Below are 22,390 nucleotides of genomic sequence, written 5' to 3'. Positions count from 1 at the left end.
CCTAATGGGCAGGCTTGAAAGCCCTTTTGTAGGTACAGAATGCTGTAAGTTGGGTTGTGCGTAACCTGGTTATTACCTGTTACCATTAACATGAGCAGAAGTCAGTTTTCAGTGGTAGGTATTGCTGACCAAGTGACACAGAATACCTTTCTGAACACAGCCATGCCATTTTCCCATGAGACTTAAAAAGAGATATACTCATAAGGGGCAGTGACAAAGGACAACTGTGTATACTTAGGTTAATTTAGCTTGGATTTCAAACCCTGAAGCAGAAGTTGAAAATCTAGACCAGTATTTTTTCACCCTTTTTTATTTCATGGCACACTCAAACCTATAGTTAAACTTCTGTGATACACTTAAATTATGTTGATCAAAAAAAGAGTAAAAATAGAACATATTTATGGTGCTTTGAACTTTTTCAAAAATAATTTAATTAATGGTCTTTAAAAAATTTCACAGCATACCTAGGATCCTCTCACGGCATACCAGTGTGGCACAGCACGCTGATGAAAATCACTGGTCTAGACAGATTGTAGTATCTTACCTGACTAGAAGCCTGTGGGGCCCCTTCTTGTCCCTCAGCTTTAAGTCAGGTCTACTGGCCAACTGGCTTTTTTGGAAGGTATTAGAAAAGAATGATGAAATTTATGGTAGCAACTAGGCCATACCTTCTTCTTTCTGGAAATGCTCCTCTTCTCACCTCTGCCTTATTCACAGAGATGGAAAGAAACTATGCGAATGACTTTTAGACCGTTAGTGACCCAGCTATTGTCAAAGATGCTCCCCCAAATATCCTCTGATTTGACCGAGGATTATTGAAACAGCTGAGACAGGAGAGTTCTTAAACATCCCTTTACTTTGGATCATAGTTATTATCTGCTATCAAAAAAAAAAAAAGAAAACAAAGACAAACAAACTGTGGACAGTGGTTAGAAATCATTCTTTTCTATTTTATAAATTTTAGTTATATTTTTTAACCTATAATTATATTCAATACCAGGTCCCAAGACAGTATTTCTATATAACTTTCTGTATATCCCACATGCTTATATTTCTGTATTGTAATTACTGGGTTTTATGTCTCTCATACTACATAAGTCCCTTAGAAGCAAGGGTATTATGTTTTATTAGATATAATTTTTATTTTATTACACTAATTAAAATAATGCCTATTAGTATTATTATTACGTTTTCCCTAGAAATTGTCAGTTCATATTTCCAGTAACCACTGATAGGTTTCCTGAATATCCAGCTTTGTAGTGACTTATTATGTGGCTAAAATCAGAATTTATAGATACCTGTTAAAACCATGTATGCAGAGATACTGATACTTTGGAAAATTTACATTTATGTAAGTTACAATGAAATCTGATACCTCTGAACAGCTTTGATCTTTTTTGAAAGAAATCGAATATTTTGTGCTACTTCAAACATTGCTAAAATAATCTCATGTATTCTTTTCTATAGCATTACATTGACCAATTGAGATCAGTATAACATACTAAATTGTAGAATTTAAGATTTTGAGGGAACCTGGCGGATTAATGTTGTTCAAGGAAATATCACTTCATTTAAGGGAAGCATTTTGGTGATATCTTGATGTATTTTTTTTTATTTTTTTGCAGTTTTTGGCTAGGGATGGGTTTGAACCTGCCACCTCTAGCATATGGGGCCAGCACCTTACTCCTTTGAGCCACAGGCACTGCCCCTTTGATGTATGTTTTTTGTGAATAATCTGGTTGTATAGTAGATAATAATATAGTGAAGTAGATTTTGGGTAGTTGAGCAGTCATAAAATTTGTTGATTGTTTTGTTTTTAGCATGTTTTTCATTTGTGTAGGAGAAGACTTGCAAGGTGTGTAGTATTGTAGTTAATCTCACTATTTTATGTGTTGGTAACATGGATTTGCATCTGAGCTTTATTGTACTCATTTGGGTAGTTATCAAACTTGACTAAGCCTAAGTTTCCTTAAAAATTAAGGTCATAGTTTACTGCATGACTGATTTGAAAAATTAAGTGAAGTAGTCCATGTAACATACCTAGATATAACGAGTATTCATAAATAACATTGTTTATTAATATCTCTTATTTAATTATCTGTGCCAAATTAATTTATATGTGATACAACACTTTTAGATTGGGGTGGAGAACTTTTTAATGTGTTGGAAGGCCACATTAATTTAACTGTAATCAAATTAGGCTGTATTTAAGAAACTTTAATTAGACATATTTAAAAATATGAAAGCAGAATAGGGACTGAAGACCCCATTCTTGGCAAAGGAAAACACACCCAGAAAAAGGGAAAAATAAAAAAGAATAAGCTAAGCAAGACAGAAAAAAAGAAAGTCAGCTAGTTTACTTTTAGACCAGCCATTGCTAAATTTCTTATCTGAGCAAGTTTCCTGCTTTTCCTAGAAGCCTGGCCTGTTGGAGAACAGCTTGCAGTCACCCCTGGTGGGTCTGTAAGGACTTTGAAGAAATAAGCAATCTGAAGAAATGATGGCCACAGAGGAAGCTATGTGCAAGGCCTAGCAGGAAACATTAACTAGGCCATCCACTCCCTAGTTAACAATTAAAGTAAATACCTATTATGGAGATTTTGTTTTGGCTGAGGCAGAAATCAAGGGAACAGCTCGAGCCCTGAAATACGGGAAAGAGGGCTTATATCCCTTATCACAGAGGAAGGTGCCTCTCTGGTGGTGATAAGAAGAAAATTACTCTTTCCTACTGATTCTTCAGAGAAGATTGAAGCCAGTGGGGTTTTACTCCATAGTGAACGAGTAGAGATTAACACACTCCTAAGAATCTGTGTGTATGACCACAGACAGAAGGCTGCCCCTATACAAGACTCAGGTTCTGGACTTCTCAAGACTGCTCAGACCCTCAAAGTTAATTATTGTAAACAATAGAAGCTGATAGGCTTACCCAGAGAAACTGCTGATGTCTTTGTTCCCTTCCTCAGCTTACCCTCTGGGCTAATGAGCAAATAGCCTTCAATAAAAGCTTAGTGGAGGCTTGGCACCTGTGGCTCGAGTGGCTAAGGCTCCAGTCACATACACCTGAGCTGGCTGGTTCACATCCAGCCTGGGCCTGCCAAACAACATGATGGCTGCAACCAAAAAATAGCTGGGTGTTTTGGCAGGTGCCTGTAATCCCAGCACTTGGGAGGTGAAGGCAGGAGAATCTCTTGAGCCCAGGAGTTGGAGGTTGCTGTGAGCTGTGATTTCAGAGCACTCTACCCAGGGTGACAGCTTGAGGCTCTGTCTCAAAAAAAAAGCTGAGTGGAACAAACAGCACTCAGAGCCACCCTGCAAACTCCACAAACAGGCAGTGGTCTCCCGTGTTCCCAGCTTTGAAAATTCCATTCTGTGTGTCTTGTCTTTCTCTACTTGTTTCTAATTTCTTCAGTGGATCACAGCCACAGGTCTTAACGGACCCTGCCCCTAGGGTGGGACCCTAGCAAAAATGTATATTATCTTGTAAAAATGTAATTACTATGTACTTAATAATTTCAAAAAATGAAAACGTTTGTTAATTTTAAAGTTAACTAACCTCTTAATGACTTTGTTGTATCTGCTTTTGGTGGAAAGCATTTGATATTGGTTGCTTCAGGGAGGTCCATGGATTCAGCTGATCCTCTAGATGGGTATCAGTCATTGTGACCTTAAGAGCATCTTGATTTGGGTTAGGTAGGAAAATTTGGGTTAGGTAGGTAGATTCTCAGCAATAAATGGTTGGAAAGCAAGAAAGTATATTTTGAATACTGCCAAAAGTGTGAGTATTCTACCACATCTTTCTGTATTTCAGTTGGATCTTTCTTAGTATGAAACAATGATTTTAAAATGTCTCTTCCTGAGAGCTCATTCAATTCTATCTTTAGTTCTGTAGGTTCCTTCGTGGTATCAACTAGGTGAGCCTGAAATGCTAATTTGAATGTGATGTGATGAAGTCAGTGCCTTTTGTGTATTTGCCAATTAATGGGTCTATTACAGCTGTGTGTTCTTCACATGATTCACATATGTCATTCTGCTCATTAATGACTTTTGCAAACTGTTCATCTGAAATTTCCTTTTGAAGAAGAATTAGTTTGGGAAAAGATAGTTGTTGTTTTTTTTTTTTAAATGCTTGGACTTTTATCTGCAGAACATATATAGACTTAGGCAAAGATATAGTTAAATAGTTTGATTTGGCATGGTATATCACACAGAAAGGCTGCATTCTTATAGAAATCTTCTTTCAGTAATTCGCATTGCTGATTTTCTTTTTCCTAAAATTCATCTATTCTTACAGAGGTAAAATTTTGGCTAACAGTTGTCCCTGGCATAGCCAGTGCACTTTGGAATGATATGCAGATCAGGCAAATCCACACTGAATACCTCATCCTTCAACTTCAGCATGTTGTGAGACTGACAGTGCTGGGCTACATTTGCATGAGTACAGTTAACAGTACTTATAATTTGTTGCCAAGTATCACTTAAAATAGTAGCTTTAGCACAGAGAAAAGAAATGAGAGCTTCTGGATCTGTTAACACTTTTTTTATTTGTACAGTAAACTCTTCACATTTTCCTGTCATGGAAGGTGCACCATCTGGGGATATACTCTTTAAATTTACCAAATTCACTCCAGCTTTATGACATTTATCTTAAAATGTGTTGAGGGTATCTATTCCCTGTGTTTTTTTGGCAAGAGTACCCAAAGCAAGTAATTCTTTGTAGCCAAGAAAATCTGTTTGACCCAAGTGAAATTTAAAACATGTGCTGAGTTGATACTATCACCTGATTTATCTAGAGTTATTGACTAATGTACATTTTTCTTCTGAAGTATCTCATGAAGTTGTTTTGTTAAGTTGAAGGCTAACTTATGGTTCTGATCAGTTATGGTTCTCCTGGAAAGAGGCAGTTGTCTGTGCTTTGCAATGTTGTTGGTGTCCAAGCATTGTAACAACTTCAACTGTGCTTTCTTTCACAATCTGTGCGTCACCGAATGGCTTCTGCTTTTTCCCAAGTATATGAGCTACTTTAATAGTTGCTACAGTGGCATTATTTCCAGGTCTTATTGCTGCTTGAAAGAATTGTCTTTGCTTTTGCTTTTCATCTTTCAATTTCTGCAATACAATCTTTTGTGCCTCTCCATCTAATTTGAAATATTTGTTGTCCTTATGAATGTTAAAATGCTGAGGAGCGTTGAATTTCTTTAATGTTGATATTGCAGTATCACAAAGCAACTAAATCATCTATAGCTGAAACAAGATAATACTGTGATTCCCAATTCTCTTTAAAAATATATCTTTTTCTTTCAGTGTTCTCTTGGTTTCTTAGACAAGTTGGGCTGTTAAGTGGATAATTAAAAAATACTGTTGAGTAACTATTTGCAAATTCCACTTCTAACAGAAACACAGTGCACCTTTGTCAAAAGCTGATAACCAAATGGGATACTTGACCTTCAAAATCTCTCACCAACTACCCTTGTGCAGTAATGGGGCCAGTGGCAGGAGGAGTAGCATAGCAGTCATCAATTTAGCCCTTATGGCCTAATAGTATTCCTTTTTTGTTTGTTTGTTTAATTGTCGGGGATTCATTACGGGTACAAAGAACCAGTTTACATTGATTACATTTGTTAAGTAAAGTCCCTCCTATAATTGTGTTCCACCCCCAAAAGGTTTGTTACACACCAGGACCTGCCCCCACTCCGTTCTCCCTTCTCTCTGCTCTTCCCGCCCTTACCCTCCCACCCCCGCATCATGTACTAGGTCATTAATTGTCCTTATATCAGAATTGAGTACATAGGATCCTTGCTTCTCCATTTTTGTGATGCTTCACTAAGAATAATATGTTTCAATTCCATCCAGGTTAACAAAACATGTAAAGTCTCCATCTTTTTTAATGGTTGAATAGTATTCCACAGCTTGTTAATCTATTCCTGGGTTGGTGGACATTTAGTCTGTTTCCACATTTTGGCAATTGTAAATTGAGCTGCAATAAATAGTCTAGTGCAAATGTCCTGATGGTAAAAGGATTTTTTTTTTTTCTTCTAGTAATGAGATTGCAGGATCAAATGGGAGGTCTAGTTTGAATTCTTTGAGGGTTCTACATATTTCCTTCCAAAAAAGGTTGTATTCGTTTACAGTCCCACCAGCAGTGTAAAAGTGTTCCCTTCTCTCCACATCCACACTAAGATCAGCTTTGAGATTTTTTCATTTGGGCCATTCTCATTGGGGTTAGATGATATCTTAGGATGGTTTTGATTTGCATTTCTCTAATAATGAGCAATGCATTGATCATTAATGCAATGAGCATCAGTGCAATGCTCCTTGATGTATCGATGAGCATTTTTTCATATGTTTGTTAGCCGTTCGTCTGTCTTCTTTAGAGAAGGTTCTATTCATCTCTCTTGCCCAGTGACATTAGAGATTGTTGGCTCTTTTTATGTTGATTAATTTGAGTTCTTAGTAGATTCTAGTTATCAAGCTTTTGTCTGATTCAAAATATGCACATACCCTTTGCCATTGTGTAGGTTCTCTGTTTTCTTTGGTTGTTGTCTCTTTAGCTGTACAGAAGCCTTTCGGTTTGATTAGGTCTCATTTATTTTTGTTGTTGCAATTGCCACAGGAAGTCTTCTACATAAAGTCTTTCTCCAGGCTGATATCTTCAAGTGTTTTTCCCATGCTTTCTTTGGGGATTTTTATCATTTCATGCCTTAAATTTAGGTCTTTTATCCATCTTGAATCAATTTTTGTGAGTGGAAAAAGGGAGTGGGTCCAGTTTTAGTTTTTTACATGTGGATATCCAGTTCTCCCAGCACCATTTATTGAGTAGGGATACTTTACACCAGTGTATGTTTTTGTTTGGTATATCAAAGATTAGGTGACTATATGATGTTAGGTTCATCTCCTGCTTTTCTATTCAGTTCCAGATGTCTATGTCTCTATTTTTGTGCCAATACTGTGCTGTTTTGTCCACTATGGCCTCGTAGTACAGCCTAAAGTCTGGTAGGCTGATGCCCCTGGCTTTGTTTTTATTACTATTTCCTTAGCTATATGGGTTTCTTTTCTGGTTCCATGAAATATGAAGGATTATTTTTTCCAAGTCATGAAAGTATGATGTTGGTATTTTAATAGGGATGGCATTGAATCTGTAGATTGAATGGGAAGTATAAACATTTTAGCAATGTTGATTCCTCCCAGCCATAAGCATGTATGTTCTTCCATTTGTTAATATCTTCTGCTATTTCTTTTTTAGGATTTTGTAATTTTCTTTATAGCAGTCTTTCACCTCTTTTGTTAGTTATTTTCCTAGATATTTCTTTCTTTCTTTTTTTTGAGGCTACTGTGAAAGGGGTTGTATCCTTAATTAGTTTCTCATCTTGGCTGTTATTGGCGTATACAAAGGCTACTGATTTGTGGACACTGATTTTATATCTTGAGACATTACTGTATTTTTTGATCACTTCCAGGAGTCTTGTGTTTGAGTCTTTGGGGTTATCTAAGTATAAAATCATATTGTCAGCAAAGAGGGAGAATTTAATGGCTTACTAGTTCTGATTGTGCTGGTCAATCTGCAAGGATTAGTTCATTAGAACTCATTTTATTCTTTGGGAATTCAAATATGTTCATTTTGGAAAGACATCTAGAGGACATTTAAAGAACTTAAAATAGACCTGCCATTTGATCCTATAATTCCTCTATGAGGTATATATCCAGAAGACCAAAAATCATACCTCAATAAAGATATTTGTACCAGAATGTTTATTGCAGCCCAATTCATAATTGCTAGGTCATGGAAGAAGCCCAAGAGCCCATCGATCCACGAATGGATCAATAAATTGTGGTCTGTGTACACCATGCAATACTATGCAGCCATTAAGAAAGATGGAGACTTTACCTCTTTCATGTTTACATGGATGGAGCTAGAAAATATTCTTCTTAGCAAAGTATCCCAAGAATGGAAGAAAAAGTATCCAATGTACTCAGCCTTACTATGAAACTAATTTATAGTTTTCATAGGAAAGCTATAACCCAATTTTAGCCCAGGAATATGGGGAGAGGGAAAAGGGAGGGAAGGAGAAGGGAGGGTGATTGGTGGGATCAAGCCTGTGGTTCATCCTATAAGGGTACATGTGAAACTCTCTAAATGTCTTAACACAATAAGAAAAAGACATGAAGGCTATGTTAACCAGTTGGATGAAAGTATTTCAAATTGTATACAGAAACAGTACACTGTACCCCATGATAGTATTAATGTACACTGCTATGATTTAATAAAAAATAAAAATAAAATGAAAATATAAAAGATGAACAAAAATGTATTAATAAAAATAAAAAGGATTTGTTCTATAAAATTTGGATTTAGTCAAAAGGCCACAATTAAGGACCTAGAGTGCCACATGTGGGCTTAAGGCAGCAGGTTCTCCACCTCCATTTTAGATATGTTTAACTCCTCCATAGGAGGAGCTATTAATTTATGTCATATAATGAAAAAAGATACTAATAATTGAATAGCATTGTATAACTGTTAAAATCTAATTTTTTTTTTCTTTTTGTTTTTTGCGACAGAGTCTCATTATGTCACCCTAGATAGAGTGTTGTAGCATCATAGCTCACAGCAACCTGTAACACTTGGGCTTAAGTGATTTTCTTGCCACAGCCTCCCTATTAGCTGGGACTACAGGCACCTGCCACGATGTCAGCCATTTTTTTGTTGTAGTTATCATTGTTTGGCAGGCCTGGGCAGGTTCAAACCCACCAGCCTGGGTATATGTTGCTTGTGCCCTACCCGCTGAGCTATGAGCTCTGCCTCTAATTCCATTTTAGTGTTTTTTAAAAAAGTAGAATTGTGCGGCTTGGTGCCCGTACCTTAGTGGTTATGGTGTCGGCCACATGCACCAAGGGTAGTGGGTTTGAACCCAACCCTGGCCTGCTAAACGACGACAACTGCAACAAAAAAAATAGCCAGGCATTGTGGCAGACGCCTGTAGACCCAACTATTTGGGAGGCTGAGGCAAGAGAATTGCTTAAGCCCAAGAGTTGGAGGTTGCTGTGAGCTGAGATGCCACAGCACTCTACCTAGTGTGACATAGTAAGACTCTGTCTCAAAAAAAAAAAAAAAAAAAAGAATTGTGGAATATCAAATATATACACTGTGTATTATTGTTGCTTTGCAGTGTTCTGCACTGGTGTGAGCTCTCTGCAACAGACATCTGTTGAATGTCTACCCTGTTGCTAGAGATAGAGCCCTACATTTTAAGAGGGGATATATGAAAGAAGGTCTAAAAATACTGCCCTCACATGGGGTGAAGTAATTAGACGTATCTATTAGTATAGGGAACATTAAGGTGGTTTGAAAGCTTCTTTCACATATTTCAGAGTTTACGAGATTGCAGGGGAGGCAGTCTTGTTTATCATTTCTGAAGGCCACCATAGAGCTATTAAGTAGAAGCTACAAAATGGCAGATTGTAACTCAGAATTCAGTAGAATCTTACTACTATGTCAACTATTCTATAGGACAGTGTGTATTCATTCATAGGTAAGTAATGTCTCTGGAGGTATTTAAAACAAAGGTAAAACACATCTGTCTGTCTTCCTACAGTGTACAGAACATTGGACTTTTGGAGGTGAATTGTGAGTAGTAACCAAAGGGCTTGTGAATTTGGATATAAACATTTTGTGAAATCTAACTTTAGGAAAATTAAGAATTAAAGCAAAAACCATAGGTAATACCTAACATACCTGTAAATTTGTCCTCAGTAGAACTCAGATATTTTCACATCACTTTAGAGATGTAGATATCACAAAACATTGTTTGTGATTCTTAAACAACAATTATTTATAAAACTGTAATTTTCCCAGTCACCACTGGATCTTGTTATTTAATGTATTAATAAAGGTTTCACTGTGAGAATGGTCAATGGCACCAAAAAAATTAAGATGCTGTGACCTAATACTTTGTAGAATGCTATTGATCAATTCTTTATAGCGTGAGATTTAAAAGGCTCTTCCAGTGAGTGGATTCTGCTTTATACCTAGGTATTATAAACAATCTCTTCTCCTTTTCTCTGCTCCCCACACATGATGGATGTTATGTGTTCTTATCAAGACAAGTGGTTTAATTCGGGAGTATCATGAATGTGTGTATGTACGTGTACGTGTGTGGGGGGGAGTACAAGAGGTATAGTCTTCAAGATTCTTCAGATGATTTTTTATATTTGTGTGTTTATATGTACATACATATATCTATATTAAAAACAACTGAAAATATAAGTTTAAGCTGCATCTGAGATCTTTACAGAATGTGAAAACAATGCTAATTCTTTCCTATGATTTTTTTTACATAGTATTTTGGGCTGACCTCCAGAATGTGGTGAGAAGGAATAATACTTATTGGGGAAAACTGTCCATTTGTCTTTAATGATGTGCTCATTTTAATTTTCTGAAGCCCATTTTTTCTTTCTTTCATCAGAATCCTGATGTAGTCCATCTAAAAGAAGCAACACCCCCATCTACTTTTACTAGTACTAGTATACGACCTACACGAGTTGTATCTTCAACTTCTGAGGAAGAAGAAGCATTTACGGAGAAATTTCTTAAAATTAATTGCAAATATATTACCAGTGGCAAGGTAATGAATGCCACCTTGGAGAACATTTTTAATCATGCTGTATACATATTACTAACGTTTGACAGTTTGACATTTATATTTGAAGTAATGAACATCAGCAATTGCTCAAATTATTTTAAGAAGAGATAGATGATATTGTTAGTTTAGATTGGTATGGATCTTGAACATAACTTAAGAGTCTGGTGGTCTCTTGTACCTGACAAAGGCAATGAGATATAAACAAATTTACTACAATAAGTTATAGTTAATTTGCTGTTGGTAGAATGTTTCATAAACACATAGAAACACCACTACTGGGCATTGTGTGGAGTACTAACTTTTACAAACGTAGTATAACACATAAATAGGAAGACTTAAATTTCATGTTTTTAAAGTTAAGCCCGGTAAATTCACACAGTGGTATGTGGACTTGGAAGGAGGGTGTATTACCAAATCAAGCATGATTTAAAGGAAAATAAACTATTTTATTTCTAGAATTCATGGCTCTTTATTTTTACAGTTAAAGGATATGGTAGAATGAGAGTTAAAAATGAGATTAAGGAATATTTGGCCCTTGATTTGAAACGATTATAGTTTGTGATTTAGATGCAGAAGAATTATATGTAGTATAAAGCACAAAAGTACCTGAGTTTTAAATCCTGGTGGTTGAGCACAGATTGGTTGGCCTTTGTCAAGTTACTTCTCAATCTGTAAACTGGACATGATAATGACCACCTCAGAGCTATGCTTGTGATGATGAAATAAAATATGCATATAAAGTGTAATACATACAAAGCATTCAGTAAATATTAATGTTAATTGGATCAGCTTCTTATAGAACTTAGTTTGCTTATTTATAAAATAAGACAGTTGAACTCATTTATATTTGTATATTTAACATTTTATAGCTTTTCATGGTGAAATTAAAAGTCATTATTGTATACTTTAAACATCATCTAATCTACCTAATTTTACAGTTGAAGAAATAGGCTTGGAGATTTTTCTTGCCCAGGGTAACATAGCTGGGTACTATCAAGGTTAACTGAAAACAGAGGTGTTTTAAAGAGATATTTTAAAGAAATCACAGTCTTTTCCTTTTATAATAGATTGAATTATCAGTGTATTATTTATTGAATCTGCACTGTACACATGCAGCGATCCTTGGCACCTGTAGTGAGGGAACAACCCAGGTCACAGTATGCAGATCAACGTGAACAGGGTGCATGCACTGTGTGACTTACAATTACTTTTTACCTTACTGAAGTTAATATTTTTCTCATATGAGAGAACTTAGTATTTTACTGGATTTGAAAATTGTAATTCCCAAGTTGATTGTTTTAAGGGGAATCTGCTAAAGGAAATTAACAGGGAAAACTTAGGTTTTAGTAAAAATGTTTAAGTGAGAATGCCACAGTTCTTGAATGTACTTTTTCTATATAAATTTAAGGGGTTAAGCATAATTTGTTAATGTGGGTTGAGTAGTTTTTAAATCACCCAAATAATTACATCGTAGCTATTAAGTCCTTTCTCATCACCCACTCCCTCCCACTCCTTCACCCTTCTGGTTCTCCACATCATTCCACTCTGTATGGCTGTGTGTACATGTTATTTAGCTCCTACTTAGAAGTAAGAACATGCAGTATTTGTCTTTTCATGTCAGACTTGTTTCACTTAAGGTATTTCCTCCAGTTCCATCCATGTTGCAACAAAAGATGTGATTTCATTTATCTTTATGGGTGAATTGAATGCACTATTTATATGTACAATAGATGGCCTAAAATTAAAAGAGAATTGGTAAAAATGGCTAGAATACTTTTGGGGAAATTTTTAACTTGAAGTTAAAACATTATTTTCTTTTTTTAATCTTAGGGCACAGTCAGTGGTGTGCTGCTAGTTACACCAAATAATATAATGTTTGATCCACATAAAACTGATCCTTTGGTTCAAGAGAATGGCTGTGAGGAATACGGCATCATGTGCCCAATGGAAGAGGTGATGTCCGCTGCAATGTACAGAGAAATTCTGGACAGCAAAGTGAAGGAATCCTTACCCATGTAAGAGTGGTGTTTATATTTCTTTCTAATGTTATTGTACCTAGATAGTTGATCCTGCTCCAGTACTATTATTTTTATTAGTTTTATTATAGCTGCTTTTATTTTATCAATAATGAAACAAAAGTGTGTACAATGTTGAAAACATTATCCTTGCACCTAGAATAGTTAGGAGTTACTTTAGATTTATATTTGTATATGGGTTAGAGAACTAGGTATTTGAAAGTAACTGGGGGGGGGGGGCGCTGTGGCTCAAAGGAGTAGGGCGCCAGCCCCATATTGCCAGAGGTGGTGGGTTCAAACCCAGCCCTGGCCAAAAATTGCAAAAAAAGAAAAGAAAAGTAACCTGCAGTGCCTATTTAATTCAATGTTTATCTTCCTTTTTTATTTGGACATAGCATGCAGAATTCTAAATAACCTGTATGAGTAATCATTGTCAAGAATAGTTTGTAAATTTTCCTCGGAAGTGTCTGAAGAGTAGGGTGTGGGGTTTGGGAGGGGCCACATGAGCAAAGACCTGACATTGTTATAGCCAAAATAGCTTTATTTTTTAAAAATGAATTATTTATTTAATTTTAGTCAGAGTTTCACTCTGTTGCCCCAGGATAGAGTGCTCTGGCACCAGCCTAGTTCACAGCAACCTCAAACTCTTGGGTTCAAGTGATCCTCTTGGCTCAGCCCCCTGAGTATCTGAGTTTACCGGTGCTTAACACAGCACCAGGCTAATTTTTCTATTTTTAGTAGAACCTTTACACTCTTTTTCCCCAGAAAGGTATAAAATAATGAGGAAAAAAACCCACAAGTACACAAATGTAAAATGTTAACCTTGGAATATACTGTGTGATATGATAAGATAGGTGTGGGACTATAGCTTATGCATAGCTTTTGGAAGTAGTATGTTAGACCAAAGAAATGACCAGAGTGAAAAAAGGAGGAATGAGAAACCAAAAAGATACAAGGTAGATTATACTATTAGAAATAGAAAGGAAGAAAGTTGGTATCAAAAAGAACTTCCTCATCTCTCCTTACATGACTTGTCAACATTTTAAAACTAGCTTCACTTTAACTGATACCAATATGTATAGCCTTGTATAAGCCCACAGAGATGATGGCTATTTTAAAATTAACTCTGTGGGGCAGAACAACTTACAAAGGAGAAAAAGAGCAGATTATTTTTGTCTCTGAAGAAGACTACATGAGTTGTTAGGATATGTGAGATAGAATGAAATAATTCATTTGAAAAGTCTCCATTATACCTTCCACCCAACAGATATTATTCTACCTTGTAAAGTAATCTTTTGAGAGTACAGAGAATTCTGAGGTGTTACTATTCTTTGCTATTATATTTATAAATCATTGTCAAAAGTCAGTTTCAGCAAATGAAGATTATTGGGGGTGAGTTGAAAGATGATACACAGATGAAAGAGTGAAACTAGATTGAAAGAGAAAGAAGACAATTTTTAAATATATATGTACGTATGTATATGCATATATAATCATTGGTGAGGTTTTCTCTTTGTTCCCCTACTTTTCCATTTGTGTAATGATGCTTTGGAATTCTCTTACTTTGGACAATCTGTAGCTATTTTACAAGGATGCTCTAGGGCTCCTCACCCTTCAAATCATTGTTTTATCATTCATTGTCATTTGGAAAGATGATGTATTTGAGATAAACATTTTTAAAAGTTTCTCCAAAGAGAAATATCTTTAAATCTCACCTGATTATCAGTTGATTAAAAGAAAATTTGGCACCAAATCAGATCATTCAAGCAAATGGTTTTTCAGAGTAATATCATATATGACACAAATGAAGCATCAGATTTGATTGTTTTTCTTCCGTGTTACACTGCTTGGGAAGTTGATTTCAAAGTGATTATTCTGGAACTATATTGAGCAGTAGCAGCATCATTGGCATGCACGTAAGCCTTTCATTAACTTTGAAGGGTGCAGCACTTATCTAAATACATATTCGGTTAGCTGTGTTACCTTTGTCTTTTAACTATTCGCCTTACAGTTTTATTAAATACACAGTTTCTCAAGATTTTTGCCCAGTTCCAAGGTCCTACAGTACAGTTTGAGTGAATCACCAGTAGATGACACTGTTGCATATTTAATAACAAACGAGATGCTTGTGTTTCCTAGTATGAATGAGATACAAAGGTGGCAGATATATGAATTGGACTTCAACTAGTTAATACTAGCAAAAAAATAATTTACTCATCCTAATATCTAAACTCTTTACCTAAACAAGTTCTCTTAGAGCTGTTATTAAGAGTTGCTGTTGCCAGCTTGAAGATTTTCTCTAACTACTTTGCCTTGGTTCTGTTCAGGTTGGTTTTAGCCTTGCATCTGAACCATGTATTTCAGTTTCATCTCTATTTGAATGTAATAAACACTGTGTGTGTAAGTGTATGTGTATGTATGTATGTGACAAATCAGCATAGTTTCACTTTATTTTGGAAATGTAAAATTTTAATTAAAAAATTTCTTTTTGTTTTCCATATTCTATCAATGAGTTAATTTTAGTTTAGAATTATAGCTTTACCAGAACTTATGTCATCAGATTTTCTTCAAGTAGCTTACCTTTAAGGAAATCTTACATTGATATTTTCTAAATCTTAAGCAACTGATGTAAACATTTGACATCTCTGGAATTACTTGGTCTATAGACTTAATTATTTTTGGTCATATATGAATAAGTCAAATTTTTGTGTTCTCTTGAGATACACGCTACATGTCTTTTTAAAAAATCTTTTTAGTGGTACTAATTCACTGTTCAATTTGTATAAAAGAAAATGGTATAATTTTAAAAGTCTAACAATTTTTTATTTTGTTTAATGACAGAGAAATAGATCAGTTATCAGGAAAGGGCTTCTGCCATTCAAAGAAAATGACAGGAAGTAATACTGAGGACATAGACTCCAGAACCCGTGATGCAGGTAATGATAGTGCCAGCACTGCTCCTAGGAGCACTGAGGAGTCACTTTCTGAAGATGTGTTCACAGAGTCAGAACTCTCCCCTATACGAGAGGAGCTTATCTCTTCAGATGAGCTGCGACAAGATAAATCTTCCGGCGCGTCATCAGAATCGGTGCAGACTGTCAGTCAGACTGAAACAGAACGTTTGACAATCAAGTCAGGGTCTCCTAGTACTCCTGGTCATTTAAAATCTGATGCTGAACATTCTACAAATGAAATTGAGACTTTATCTCATAAAACTGATTTAAGTAATCTTGGAGTGACCACTAATGAAAGAGAGCAGATTATAGATAACTTTCAAGAGATATCAGGCCCTAAAGAACAAAGCTCAAGTGTACAAGGTAATGCAGATCAGGATTTTCTTCTTGGTGAGAACTCCCTACACCATGAGGAGAGTGAAAACCAAAATACCTCCTGTGAGGAAACAGCAGAACTGAAACAAAAGCAGACTGTTAGCAAAGGAAAGCAAGGAAAGGACCAAAGTCGGGACTCAGAGACAGAGGTAGAAGAGCTAAGAAAACTCTGGAAAACCCATACTATGCAGCAAACTAAACAACAAAGGGAAAATATGCAACAGGTGTCACAAAAAGACATTAAGCATAAAATCGCATCTGCGGATGGACATGTAGAAGGTAAGTAAGTGTTCAGAGTATATAAAGTTAGTTGGTATTACTGCATTTCGTGTCCCTCTTTGCTCACTGATTGAAAAACTGACGTATCTGAGGCCAGTTTGGAGGAAAAACAAGTGTCTTTATAGGTATTCTGAGGACAAGAATATACACTCTCTGATGTCTACTATCTTTTCTTATACTGTAGGTAGATTGCATACGTAATAAGCATCTAAACATATTCAGTCTGTCTTTACTGCATTCTGTTTAAACAACTGACTTCTTGAAAGTGCTGGCAAGCTATGTAATAGCTTTGATTATTCCTTTTTCTCTTTTAGTCTTTGTTAGGTTATTTATTAAAAACATCTTTTTTAATTGCACATATAATATTTTAATTGCCAAAGTTGTAATCCCATATTTTTTAAAATGCAGTTAGATACGAAAATAATTTATGGAATTTCTCCCCAAATCCCTAAGTTCCATTATCTGATTAAATGGTTTTCCTTTAAAAGTCAGAACTCAGGGAAAATAAAAATACTATTTTGTCTTTCAGTTTTATTTTTAAGTACTACTTCTGAAAATTATAGTTTGTCTTTTATTTTTAATATACCGTGCTTCTGCTTAATACATTATGAGTTGAATGAAGTATAACTTGTTTAGCTAACATTTCTTTTATTAATTCTGTTGGAATGTTTATCCAATTCACAAGTGAATATTTTTCATTCAAATTTTTTTTACTGTAGTAAAATGTGCACAAAATTTATGATTTCAACTATTTTTTAATTTGGTAAAGTATAACAAAACTTTCGCTTGAACTGTTTTAATTTAAGTCTATAATTTAGTGGCATTATTATGCGACCACCACTACCATCCTTCTCCAGAACTTTTTCCCTCTTCTCAAATTGAAATCCTGGACTCCTTAAACAAACAACTTGCCACCCTTCCTTCCCCATAGCCCCTGGCAGTTGACATTCACCTTTCTGTCTCTAAATTTAACTACTTATAGTTACTTCATTTGCATGGAGTCTTATCATAATTGTCCATTTGTGTGTGGCTTATTAAATTTAGCATGGCATCTTCAAGGTTCATCAATTTTGTAGTCCATGTCAGAGTATCTTACCTTTTTTTTAAGGGTGAGTAATATTCTTTTATATGTATATACCACATTTTGTTTTTCCATTCGTTTGTTGATGGATCTTTCAGTTGTTTTCACCTTTCAGCTATTTTGAATAATGCTGCTTTGAGCATTAGTGTACAAATACCTTTTGGAATTTGTCCTTTGAATTTGGGGGGCTATATACCTAGAAATGAAATTGCTGGATGATATGGTAAGTCGATGTTTGACCTCTTGAATAACTGTCTTACTGTTTACCATAGTTACTACACCAGCAATGAACAAAGATTTGGTTAGGTGTTTAATCCTTTGTGTCATCCATTTGAGATACCTTGAAGTCCTAAGAATTTTATTCAGTGGATGTTTAAGGATTTTTTTATTTGAAACAAATCCTACAAAAAATTGAATATTTTTCTACTTGGGAGGCTGAGGCAAGAGAATCCCTTAAGCCTAAGAGTTTGAGGTTGCTGTGAGCTGCGACGTCACAGCACTCTACCGAGGGCAAAATAAAGTCTGTCTCAAAAAAAAAAGATTGAATATTTCTTTTTCTGTAATGTTTTATTTTTATTCAGAACTAATGAATTTTCATTTAAGACCATTTGACAAACGTAGGAAGTTTCTAGAAAATTTATAAAATTACCTGGAATTCATCACCCAGAGATGACCACTGTTAATTAACATTTGGTATATTTGTCTTTCTTACAGATCTCTAGGGGTATGAGTATGTGTATATATTAATACAAGCACATATGTATGTTTATAATTTGGTCTTATTTGTGTCATGACAGATAGATTTTTGTTGTTGTTGTTGTTGTTGTTGTTGTTGTTGAGACAGAGTCTCAAGTTGTTGTCCTAGGTAGAGTGCTATGGTGTCACAACTCACAGCAACCTCCAACTCTTGGGCTCAAGTGGTTCTCTTGCCTCAGCCTCCCAAATAGCTGGGACTACAGGCACCCGCCACAACACCCAGCTACTTTTTGGTTCTAGTTGTCGTTGTTTGGCAGGCCTGGGCTAGGTTCAAAACCACCAGCTCTGGTGTATGTGGTTGGTGCCCTAGCTGCTTGAGCTATAGGCACCGAGCTGATATTTTTTTTTTAAATATACATTCAGGATTATTCTACATGTAGTTTTGTACTCTGTGTGTTGCATTTAACATTTTATATCATGAACATTTTCCCATGTCATTGCAGTTCTTTGAAAACGTGGTTTTAATGGCTCCCAAATTTATTTAACCATTTACATATTGTTAAGGCAATCAATTGTTATTAATAATTCATATGTTAAAACATCTCCTTGATGATATAAAGAGTGATGGTGTGAATGTCTTTATTTAAATATCTTTGACTACATTTGTTGGTTGTCTTATATTTTGAAACCCTTGAAAAAGATAAAATGATGGATTCTATTTAACCCAGAAGTGTGGCAGACTAATTTTAATAGGTTTGTTGGGGATTCAGGAGGAGTAATGGGGATAGGGAAGGTCCTATAGGGACTAATGGAGATAGGGAAGGTCCTCTAAAAGGAGAGAAATTGATGGATATTTTTATATAGATATCTCTAATTTGTTGCCATTGGTTTTTTGTTTTGGGGGAGTTTTTTTTTTTTGGTTTGGAATGAAAATTAGTTTTAAGTAATTTTAAGTAACTTGATATTCATAAGGTCTTTATGACTTTGTAATATAGTAAAATGTACAATAACGATAAAAATGTAGAATATAATTGTGGGAAGAACAGTGAAAGTTCCCCCTTTTAACCACATGCAAATAGTAGGTATCACATAGATTATGTTCTTTGCATAATACTACACAGGAAAAAAAGCCATGGCTAGTTTGTGCATCACTAGGCAAGTTTTGAGACAGACTGTGTATGGTCCATTATTTCACTTGCAAGCAACACAGTTGACAGCGTCCTGTGGTGTAGGTTTCAGCCTGCTCATCTTATCAGTGTTGCTGGGAGGCTTATTTGTTTCCATCTGCATGGATTTTACATTTGTTGATATTTTTGTGTATCTCAAAGCTTTCATGATGATCCACGTACCCAGATCTCCTGACTGTAACTAAGTGCTCTTTTTTCCACAGCTGTGCTACCTTTGCAGCTAGTTAATGTCCTGAAATCACCCATATTGTCAGACCCACAATGTATTCTTTATTAGCATCTCTGGTTGAGTTATGAAATAATTCATTATCAATTAACTGTTCAAACAAGTGGCTGAATTTAGTATATTATTGACTGTTTTATCATACTTTTGAATGCATATAAAAGCTTCAGAAACTTCATTGAATTTTTGTCTATAATAACCATGTTAAAGTATTCCTTTAAACATTCTACAAAGGCCTACCTACCTTTGATCCAGCAATCCCACTACTGGGTATTTAAAAAACGTCATTTTATCAAAAAGATACTTGTATGTTCACTGCAGTACAATTTACAATTGCAAAGATGTGGAATCAGCTCAAGTGCCCATCATTTCATGAGTGGATTAATAAAATGTAGTATATGTATGCCATGGAGTACAGAAAAAAATACTCAGCCTTAAAAACAAAATGAATTAATACCTTTTGTAACAATCTGGATGGAACTGGAGACATTTTTCTTAGTGAAGTATTGTAAAAATGGAAAAACAAACACTACATGTACTTACTAGCTAACAGAACAGCACTCATGTGCACAGATGGAAGTAAAACTCAAGAAAAACCAAGCAGGTGGGATGGGGGAGGATGAGATGCTTGAAATCATACCTAACAGGTACATAACACACTTTCTCGGTGATGGGCACTCTATAACTTTGTCTCAAGCAGTACAAAAAGAATCATGTAACCAACACATTTGTATCCTTATAGTAATTTGAAATAAAAAAAATTCTAAAAGTTATTTAGATGTCACAGACTGACAGACAATATGCAGAAAATTATATATGTAGCATGTATATTATGCTACAATTATTATGGTTGTTAACAAAAATTTAGCAAAAAAATTTCTGAAGCTTTTATATTTTTTTCCTAACATCCTTAGGCATAATTTCAGTTCATTAAATTGACTCTCCTGCTAACTTTAGTCTGGCTGTATCTATGACTTTAGTTATGATGAAAAAAAAGTACAGGTTACTTATGGGACTTGACCAGGGTACCAGTAAAGTGAGGTGTTATTCTATAATCATTTGTCAGAATTTTGGAGGTAAAATTACCTAATCTAAATTAAAGCATGGTGTATGAGAATTGGATAAAAACTGTTTGCATCTCAATTTAGGTTCTGTGCTTTTAAAAGAAAAGAGAAGGCATCGATTACATAAGTTCTTGTGTCTCAGAGTTGGAAAGCCAATGAGGAAAACATTTGTCTCTCAAGCAAGTGCCACAATGCAGCAATATGCACAGAGGGATAAGAAACATGAGTATTGGTTTGCTGTGCCACAAGAAAGGTAAAGAGTAAATAAATAAAAATAAAGCTTGACAACATTACAGAGATTCTGGGAACGTAATTTATGTTGTGCGTTACAGTGCCAATAACAGTACTTTGAAACATAGTTCATGATTAAAATTGACATTAAATCTGTTGGAAATAATTTAGTTCCTAATCTTTTACTCGAATTTACTACATTTTTAATTATGTTTCCTTTTGTAGTTACCCTTTGCTGCACAGATATTATCTCTTCTAAGATCATGCTATGCCATGTTTCCTTTGAAAAATACTGCTGAACAAAGGTACTCAGTGTCTGTACTCAAGACATACAGAAATCCAAGAGAAAATTGTCTAACCACAACTACATGGTTCCAAGTGTTAATTACATGCAGAAAAAAAATCTTATCATTCCAATTATTACTAATATACAATTGATCAAAGAAACATAAATTATTAGTTGTCATCATTGCTATTCCCCACAAGTAAAATATTATAGGAAATGCATATCTTGGGTTATTTTCTTTTTATTTTTTTGAGGGAAAGTCTCACTTTGTTGCCCAGGCTAGAGTGCCCTGGCATTAGCCTAGCTCATAGCAAACTCAGACTCCTAGGCTCAAGCAATCCTTCTGCCTCAGCCTCTCGAGTAGCTGGATCCATAGGCTCCTGCCACTACACCCAGCTAATTTTTCTGCTTTTCAAAGAAATGGGGTCTTATTCTTGGTCAGGCTTATCTCAAACTATTTGAACTCAAGGTATCCTCCTGCCTTGCCTTCCCGGAGTGCTAGGATTACAGATGTAAGCCATTGTTCCCAGCATATCTTAAGGAGGGATGGGCCTTTTCCCACAGTTAGTTTATACATCCATTGCTGAATATTGTTCATTGAAAGGATGAGAGGATTCAGCATTACTTCTGCCCCCTCCTTTCTTATAATTTTGTAAGTACAAGCAGCTTTATTTATATAAAAGTTAGTGAGACTGAAGAGGTTTATATTATAATGTCACTCAGTTCTATAAACGTGTTTCTCTAAATAATTCCTAAAAAATACTTAATCATCTTTCATGAAAATTATTGTTAGCGATCATCAGCTAACTGCTTCAGTTTTGTGGAAATCAATGAATTAGACACCACCTAATGTGAAAGGACATATTGCCAAGTGGTTATAAGCATTTCTTGTTTCTGCACAAATCTTGGATTATCTAGAAGTAGTGTACTTTAAGTCAAGTTCCATTGTAAACGTATGAATTAGTGACAGTATGCCCATATTTTATAAGTTAGGAAAAGTACTTTATTAAAAGGATAGGGAATTTGTAAGGTATCTTAATTGTATGTTTTTAGACACATTAGTATCAGCAAAGAGTAACATATGAAAGTTGAAGATAGAGAAATTGATTCCTTTAGTACTGTCTTCAGTGTGCATGTGCCTCTTAGAAAGTCTTTATATGTTACTTGGAAGACTACTGCTTTCAGGGATAAAATGATGAAGTGCTTCTCTCTCCTCCTCCCACTCCACCAAATATAGTTGTGTCCCTTCAGCAAAATGGGATTAATTTAAAAGTATGCTATGATTTGCATAATTCATGAACCTGAAAGGGACAGAGCCAGATATTCAAATTTTCCAGTGATGTTGAAATGACTAAAATGAAAAAT

General features: G+C 35.2%; 1 protein-coding gene across 2 annotated transcripts in view; it reads left to right on the top strand.

Moving 5' to 3' along the window:
- OXR1 (oxidation resistance 1) overlaps positions 1–22,390 on the top strand; it is a 97,695-nt gene that overhangs the window by 28,260 nt on the left and 47,045 nt on the right. For both annotated transcript variants that reach the window (XM_003782415.1, XM_012810358.2), the window contains exons 5-8: positions 10,458–10,616; positions 12,465–12,649; positions 15,491–16,257; positions 20,593–20,761. In XM_003782415.1, the coding sequence (XP_003782463.1) occupies positions 10,458–10,616; positions 12,465–12,649; positions 15,491–16,257; positions 20,593–20,761 (1,280 nt within the window). The remainder of the gene's footprint in view (positions 1–10,457; positions 10,617–12,464; positions 12,650–15,490; positions 16,258–20,592; positions 20,762–22,390) is intronic.

Source organism: Otolemur garnettii, unplaced genomic scaffold (assembly GCF_000181295.1).
Source record: "Otolemur garnettii isolate 467f Iridium unplaced genomic scaffold, OtoGar3 scaffold00004, whole genome shotgun sequence".
Taxonomy (NCBI): Eukaryota; Metazoa; Chordata; class Mammalia; order Primates; family Galagidae; genus Otolemur; species Otolemur garnettii.
The sequence above is the reverse complement of the archived record's forward strand: the minus strand, read 5'-3'. Positions and strand labels throughout refer to the sequence as shown.